This window comes from Spermophilus citellus (genome assembly GCF_964194105.1).
Source record: "Spermophilus citellus genome assembly, chromosome: 16".
NCBI lineage: Eukaryota > Metazoa > Chordata > Mammalia > Rodentia > Sciuridae > Spermophilus > Spermophilus citellus.
In genome coordinates this window covers 754,208-762,904 of record NC_138196.1, presented here as the reverse complement: position 1 = coordinate 762,904, position 8,697 = coordinate 754,208, and the positions used below count along the sequence as shown (strand labels likewise).

Genomic DNA, 8,697 nt, shown 5'->3' with positions numbered 1-8,697 from the left:
TACATCAAGCCATTTAAAAAGTCTTTAGTAGTTTCATATAAACACCCATTATGAAAACCAATGGAAAATCCAGGACTGTTATCCGAGACATCTACAGTTGCTAAGGCAGTTACTAGGGCGCAGCACTTCACTGCAAAAAAGCCAACATAAAATCTGAATGGTCCATATTTCCTTCGGGGAAGGAGGAAAAACAATGTCCATAAAGGATTAAAAAAATAATAAAGAAGCATGACTATTTCTTCCAGAGTGGGTGACCCACAAGCTCAAATGGTCCTAAGTGCTTAGCAATTTGTATTTTCTAATAAAATGGAGAACTGCCTTGGCTGTACAAAGCAATCCATGGTGAAAAGTTTTCCCTGAATTCCTCAGTGGAAAGAAGAGGTGTTCAGATTTTCAGGTAAGGTACAGTGCTTTGTCCCTCTGCATGCCCCTGTGTGGAGAGAAAACAGACAATTTCTTGTTACAAGACAATCTGCTCCAGGGGACAGCCGGGGTCAATGGCTTTGAGTTATTTGCTCTAGCTCGAGGGATGGAGTTATGTACTGGGAAAGGGCATGGGTAGTTAACCTACATTTAAAGCGAAGAGTGATCTAAAGGTATTCATTCTTGGAAGATCTAGAAGATGGCTTAAATTGTTTCTGGAGAGATGTCTTTGTCTTTCCTGAATGAACAACCATCCCAGATAGCAGTTTTGAAAGCTGCAGTAAAACAAGGATCCACTAGGACGCATGCTATGAATGCTGTTTACCACCAGGTGGCGACTGCTGGCTGCTTACCCACTACTGCAGTAGTCGTTATTCCAGTCCACAGGCTGTGGGGGAGGATTTCTGCACCCCGAACGCACATACTCCATTGCTTGGGTGACAACTTGTGCAGCTGTGGATGTAGGATTGATAATAGTCTGATAGTCAGGTTGAAGAGTAAATCCCTGAAGGGGAAAAAATGCAAGTCCACAGATAAGGATCAAAGTGCCTTTTAAAGAAGAAATGCAACTAAATATTTATTAATTCTTTGCAAACACCCTAGACCTTGCTCCTGTCACTGTCAGGGCAAGCCTTTGGGAAGGGCCCAGAGAACTTAAAACAAATGCAGAAAAGAAATGCCCCAAACTTGGGTCTACTTACCTTTCCTTCATCTAGCCATGTGTCAGAAAACCTTTAATTATACTCTTGAGCAGATAAATTGACTTGAGAAACAATTTAAAACATAGAGAAGCTAACTCAATCAAAACAAAGGGAGAAAAAAGCTTAAACCCCTCAAAGTTTGTTTTCTATCAAACCTAAGGATACATTAATAGTTAATCCCCAGAATATGAAACAGAATCTTTTTTGAAGGATTCAGGCAGCAGGTGGCTGAGTGTCTTATTAGACTACACCTATTCACATATTTTTCTCAAACCCCTTTTTCTTCATTCAATCACAAAGAGACCATCTGCTTCTTCTTTTATTTGTATTTCTTTCTCAGCTAAAAAAATTCAACCAAAGCTTTTTAACAGTTGTTGGACTAATATAGGGAAAGAGATGCAAAACAACTTGCCATTCGAAAACAGAGAGGGAAAAGTGTAAGACAGAGAAAATATTTTTTAATTGAAAAGTCTATTAACCAGCAAACAATCATCGGACTTCAGGAAGATTCCTTGAATTTACTAGTATGGTGAAGTGTTGACTTTTCATCCTAGCAAAGCTATTAAAAATTCAAGGACAGAATCTCTGAAGTATATAGCTATGTCTGGCACACAAAAAGCATTAGATGCAAAGATTTATTTTTAGCTTATGTGGTGAATTCAAGAGCAGCATAAGCAAGCTTTGCTGCAAGTGACTGAAAAAAGCAACTTAATTAATCTTGTGGTTGTCTTGCAGCAGATTCCATCCATGAGTTTTAACCACTGAGAAATCAAGAGATTTCAGAATCATTCCCTATTTACTTGGAGGAAGTTTTTGATAATCTAATATTGTTGAATTTTTACTTTTCTTAAACTCAGCAGGATACTCAGAGGATTGATTTTTTTTAACTAAGGATATTTCCTTAGACTTTAGTTTATGTTTGGATGTTCCCAGTGTAATGACTCCAAGACAATACCTACTAGCAACTGTCTTCAACTCTCAATAGAGGATTTAAAATATTGATTTAGTTTCCATTCAAATGATAGACTTGGAACCAATGTCTACCCTCACTCCCACCTAAGCTATAGAGAAAGACAAAATTCTAGATATTGGGAAACAGTCATTGAAGAGTGGAGAATTCATCCAGACTGGGTGTTTGACCTTATATAGACTAAAAATTTCCTAAGTTAACAACTGATTTGTGGGAAATAAGTTTGTCTGTGTACACACCACCTCTAGCTCAAACTGTAAATGTCTTCTAAATGAGAAAGTGAAAAGAGGTCTAACTGGTAATTTGGGAGTCCTGTCCTTTCCAGGCAGAAATCCTCTTTCTCTAGACTTGCCCAGATTTCCAACATGGCGGGAGTCTTACTTAATGAAATATCTTCATTTCCTTAGAGTCCTGTTATCCTGTCCAGCATTCTTGACTTCCTTCCCTAGTGTCTAGTGTGCTCCTGGGCAAAGGGCAGGAGAGAGCTTTGAGGGAGCATTGTGTTGACTTCCTTTATTAAGTCCCCCTTGTAAGGCTGCCTTAGGGGACCCTGAGATCTGACGGTATTTACAATGCTTACTCGATATTCTCAGGGCCTAGCCCATAGTAGTGGCTCAATAAATTATATCTTTCAATAAATAAAGTTTAGTACAGCTTACTTGATGCTACTGTTAGAAAGCATCAGGGAGGATAAACGTGTAAATGCCAGGGTTTTCCTATCTTTTTAATGTAAAGTTCTCCATATTGGATTGTTACACAATGGACAAAATAGAACCTACAAGCAAACAAGTATCAAAACAAAGAGTAATTGAAAATATCTTGAGTTGAAGGTATGGAAACATGAAAAAGCAACACACACACACACGCACGCATGCACACCCTAAACCATCTTTTTTCCCCCATTCTGTGAAAAGAGATCCTTAAGTTTGGTGAGAGAATATCAGGCAAATATTAATTTTTAGATTATTAGTTAAAATTAAATGGATGACTTCAGTTTATAAACCTAAATTGTATTCTAGCTAGAAAGTTCAAAGATTAAAAATTTAGCTAAAATTTAGTATAAATTTAAGAAAATCACTAATATCAAAACATGCAAGAACCAAGAAATATACAGGCAAAGGCTGAAGTAACATTATTTAACACTATTTTACTTTCAAGTTGGAAAATGAAACATGATTCTGAACATTATTATAAAGAGATGCTGAGGTCAAACTTAGAGCTAAGTACATTTTTATAACTGATGTAAATTGGAAAAAAAACAATGATATACACTTTTTGGAAAATGTTTGCTTAGCAGTCTAATTAACCAAGACTGAATATTTTGCATTTTAATGCTCAGGAGAAAAATCACCAACTGTTTTGTAGCATGCCTGGAATTTTAAATTTCATTTTCTGGTGCCAGATTGAAATAAAAATAGGAAACATGATAAAGATTAATTTGATGTCAGAAGGGACATTTGCTCTTTAATTAGATTTCTGTAGCCCTTGCAGTTTTGTTGTGCCACCATAGCAAGTCCGAAAAAGCCTACAGCACCACCAAACAGTGATCCTCATATCCACACTTTACTGGAAACTAATTTCATTTTTTGCCTGTCTGGAGAGGTATTTTCAACAGGGCTTCAATGTTTTTTGTCTTCACGACTGATTTATTCATCAATCTCAATGTGATTTTTTTAAACCTTTAAATTACACCCAAATCCTAAAGCAGCTGTTTATTACACAAGGAAATTGAAAATCTGTCCATGTGATATCATACAAAGATTATTTTTCTTAAGGTTATAAAGGAAGTTGACAGATATTAATGATTTCTTCTCTTGACCTCATTCGACAATACAGTGAGCAGAAAAATAGGCATAAAACTGGATCCCCCCAAAAAAGAGGTTTATGGGTTCCTTGTATAAAATATTATTCTAGAAAAAAAGTGAAACTATTACTCCTGGTGGACTATACAACCATTTTGTAGGATACATTCATTTTCAAAAGGGTAATAAAATAGCTAAAGTAATGCTGAAATATGAGACATTCTTTTAAAAATACAGTAGTCATTTACTTTCTTTTTTATCTCTCCTTTGGGGTGTGTGTGCGTGCACGCACATGTGTGCACGCACACACATGGAAACACAATCCACATACTAGTAAGCAAACATCTTTGGACAAAGGTGTTTTGGATGATGAATCAGACAGGTCAAATTTTATCCAAGACTTGGGTTGCACACACACCAAAACCATCACTTTTTCCCCCCATTTTATGAAAATAGGTCCTTAAGTTGGGTGAGAGAATATCATGCAAACATTTTTTATTTATTAGCTAAGATTAAATGGGTGACTTCAGTTTATAAACACCAAATTATGTGCTACCTAGAAAGTTCAAAGATTGAAAATTTAGTTAACTTCAGCATCTAAATTTAAGCAAATCATAAATACCAGAAGAATCATAGACCAAGAAATATATAGGCAAAGCCTGAAGTAACATTATTTTACTTTTAAGCTATAAAAATGAAACATAGTTCATTTTCCTGGTAGGCTGGGACAACATGTACAGGCTGAAGTCTCACTGATGACCTGAATGTTGTTCCCAACAGCTCTTGTGTTTGTAGCAGATTAAGACATTCAGGGTTGATGTACTTTTTGATCTCAATTTTAGTATGATTGACCTACGGGGTCTGTCAGTCTCCTCAATCTGCAGGCTCCTGCTCCAGTGACCTGCTGATGACTCTTACCCTGTCCCCACCTCTTTCTCCTCATTCACTTGCTACCCATTGGTCTTTCCATCTCTCAGGCAAGACAACTTTATAGTAACCTTGGCTAAGGGAGACATCCATAAGGAAATGGATCCCTTTGTTTGCCATAAAAATTTTTTTTTTTTTTTTAAATTTTAGTATTTATTTTTTAGTTCTCGGCGGACACAACATCTTTGTTGGTATGTGGTGCTGAGGATCGAACCCGGGCCGCACGCATGCCAGGCGAGCACGCTACCGCTTGAGCCACATCCCCAGCCCTGCCATAAAAATTTTGATTTCAGAACTAACTGGGATTTACAGACCCTCCAAATTCTTGGAAGAAACAAGTTTTCTAATACAAAGGTTGCTGTTCTACAAGAGTAACTGATAGCAAGGGGCAACATGCCTAGCATTAAGAATTCAGGTTCTGCGTACATTTTGGGATCAAATTTTTGACACACACACGTCAGTTAGTGCACTAATCGCCAGGATATATGAAGAACTCAAAAAACTTCACACCAAAAAACAAACAACCCAATCAATAAAGGGGCTAAGGAGCTGAATAGATACTTCTCAGAAGAAGATATACACTCAATCAACAAATATAAAAAAAATTTTCAATATCTCTAGTAATTAGAGAAATGCAAATCAAAACTACTCTAAGATTTCATCTCATGCCAGTCAGAATGGCAGTCATCAAGAATACAAGCAACAATAAGAGTTGGCGAGGATGTGGGGAAAAGGCACACTCATACATTGCTGGTGGGACTGCGAACTGGTGCAGCCAATATGGAAAGCAGTATGGAAATCCTTGGAAAACTTGGAATGGAACCACCATTTGACCCAGCTATCCCTCTCCTTGGTCTATACCCAAAGGACTTCAAAACAGCATACTATAGTAATGCAGCCACTTCAGTGTTTATAACAGCACAATTCACAATTGCTAAACTGTGGAACCAACCTAGATGTCCTTCAACAGATGAATGGATAAAGAAACTGTGATACATGTACACAATGGGATATTACTCAGCATTAAAAGAGAAAAAGATTATGGCATTTGCAGGTAAATGGATGGAGTTGGAGAACATCATGCTAAGCAAAATAAGCCACCCCCCCCACCCCCGGGGCCCAAACCAGGTGCTGAATGTTTTCTCTGATAAGTGGATGCTAATCCATAATGTGGGGAGGTGCATAGGATGAGTGGAGAAATTTTGGATGGGGCAAAGGGGAGTGGGGGGAGGGGAAAAGGAGTAGAAAAGATAGTGGAATGAGAAGGACATCGTTACCCTAGGTACATGTATGATTGCACAAATGGTGTGACTCTACTTCGTGTACAACCAGAGAAGTGAAAAATTCTGCTCCATTTGTGCACAATGAATCAAAGCGCTTTGTACTGTCATGTATAACTGATTAGAACTGATGAAAAATAATAAAAACATACCTAATTATTTTGGTTTTGGTGTCTAAATGCCTAAAATAAAACCTAATTTTAAATTTATATATATAAGAATTCAAGCTCTGATTTCTGAACAGATTCAGGTTTGAATACCAGCTCTGACTTTGTGAGTACATTATTTAACTCTGCCAAGCCTCAATGTCCTCATCTGTAAAATGAAGATGATGCTGGAATCTGAACTGTAAATGTTCTGAGAAGATGAGCTAAAAGTATTAAGGTCTACTAATACCTGTTAATAATAATAATGATGATGACGATGATGATTATGAATTTGGGACTACATATATTTGATTTTTCTTTCTGCCTCTTCTCTCACCAAATTTAAGCCTGAAATTTCATAGACGGCTAGATACTAATTCTATAGGAGAACTGTGTATACATATTTACATAAAGATCTGAGGACAAAGAGTAATTTGACTATAAAAGTGATAGCTGAATTTGCTACAATTTTTAGGTTTTTCCCTTCTTTAAAGACAAGTTTTTAGTATTTTTGAATACTGTATGGTCAACTGAGTTTACGTGGTTTGCTCCTAATTTCCAAATTTTGAAATAACATCAAAATCCAAGTTAAGCTAAGATTTCCCACAAATGACTTCAATAATCGAGAAATGAGTAAGGAGGTTCTCAGACCACCAGATTTTCCAGTTTATGCAGAGGTGAGCTCCCCTTATTTCTTTCTTTATATATTTTTTTATGATGCTAGAGATCAAACTCAGGGCTCGGTGTATGCCAGGTTGGTGCTCTACCTCTGAGCCCCAGATATCCATTTTTAAATAAAACTCTGGTTAGAATGTTTAGTTCTTAAAATTTTCAGGGTTCCACCAAATTTGCTATTGAACCTGATTTTATTTTAGAGCATTTATTGGATTTAACTGGCAGACCAGTCAAGATGTTCTCATCTACAAGCAATATTTAAAAACATATATAGAATTTTCTATTATAAAAAGATCAATGGCAGTATGTGACATCTCAAAATAATAAATATACTCTACTCAAGAAACAGAACAAAAAGGGAATTAGAAAGATAAAGCAAAATGAATATCTTGGGGAAGAAACCAGTGATTATGAAAAGCAACTATCAACTGCTAGGATGATATCATGTTCCACAAACCCATCCCTTGTCAATTACATTATTTTTTTCATCAACAGATATTTGTAGAATATTTTTGATTCTTTTTCTCCATTTAAATAGAAGAAGAGAAAACACATGTCCCCCAGCCTCCACTGGATGAACAGATCCCTCTCCCAACCCTTTAGAAGTGGGGTGCTGATCTAAGTCTGGAGCTATGGTGCTTACTTGCTGCATGGTGGGTGAATGTAAGGCAGACTGGACCTGCATGGGGAGCTGGTTCCCAAGGGGCTGCTGCATGGTGAGTGGCTGGTGCTGCTGCATGCTGAGATGCTGGTGGAGAGGTGGGCTGATCTGGAGGGGAGGAGGGGGAGACACAGCCATGTTTGTTATAGAGACAGTCACTGGCATTTGGTTATTCGGCTTGGGTGTGATGTCCCTAGGGAGACTAGAATGCATGGCAGTTAGGTGAGGATTCATTCCAGGTTGTTGGTGATAGTGCGAACTTAGGTACAGAGCTGAGTGGGCCTGGCTGGCCCATGGAACACTGACGGCTTGGAACTGATCAGCTGAGGAGCTTGAGACGTCTTAACATCGACAGGTTCACTGTAGCTCTGTGGAAGAAACAAATGAGAGAAGAATTAGAAGTAGGATCCATGGAACACGGATTTGATGAAAAAGATGCTCTGTGAGCTTATGCACGAACTTTCGTGAGAATCAACACCCATGGCTATTCTTGACTCTCTTATCGAAGAATTCCTCCATCGTTATTTTTAACATAACTTATACAAGGCTGAGTTTAATTCTATCTCTTTTATGAAATCTAAAACAATCTGCAGTGACATTTTATTCCTTTGCTTAAATGCTAAGCTCTATCTTGTGGACTCTTCTCCTCATCCAAAGATAAAAAGATGGGGGGGGGTAGGAAGGATGCCATCATCAGTCTAATGGAAAACACAATATAGCTCACTTTCAAAGTAATTCAGTTCTGCAGTTCTCATATTGATTAGGTGTTTAGCCCCCCTCCCCTTATAGTCTCACGGAGCCTTGGCCTAGATATTTGCACAAAGAAAATAAAACTGGTTGCTGGAAATGGCGATGGAAGAGAAAGTTCTAAAATACCTTTCTGAAGTCATATAAAATTACATTAATATGGCTTCAAAGTAACCACGAAACTCATCTTGATTTTTTTTAAGTTGATGATGAATTATCCTCCTTAATGAAGTGGATAAAAATAATCTCTCTTAGAAATTTTAGAATCCATCATAAATTAATATAATTTTGCCCTATTTTTTTTCTACACCTTCATAGGGTCATTTCCTAATAATCTTTTAATTGACTTCAAAACTCAACATTTC

General features: G+C 37.3%; 1 protein-coding gene across 1 annotated transcript; it reads right to left on the bottom strand.

Annotated features, from left to right (window-relative positions):
- Positions 1-300: 300 nt before the first annotated feature.
- LOC308635451 (thymocyte selection-associated high mobility group box protein TOX-like) lies at positions 301-7,672 on the bottom strand. The gene is made up of 3 exons (XM_081269880.1): positions 7,568-7,672; positions 777-928; positions 301-430 (listed from the first exon to the last, which is right to left on the bottom strand). The coding sequence occupies exons 1-3, from the start codon at positions 7,661-7,663 to the stop codon at positions 394-396; spliced, it is 285 nt and encodes a 94-aa protein (XP_081126006.1). The 5' UTR covers positions 7,664-7,672; the 3' UTR covers positions 301-393.
- Positions 7,673-8,697: the final 1,025 nt, after the last annotated feature.

Excerpts from the sequence above, each read along its gene's own strand:
- LOC308635451 (XM_081269880.1), bottom strand. The coding sequence starts at position 7,663 with ATGCAGCAGCACCAGCCACTCACCATGCAGCAGCCCCTTGGGAACCAG. Across the intron at positions 929-7,567 it reads ATTCACCCACCATGCAGCAA|GGATTTACTCTTCAACCTGA; the intron begins GTAAGCACCATA and ends TTTCCCCTTCAG. Across the intron at positions 431-776 it reads AACGACTACTGCAGTAGTGG|GGGCATGCAGAGGGACAAAG; the intron begins GTAAGCAGCCAG and ends CTCTCCACACAG.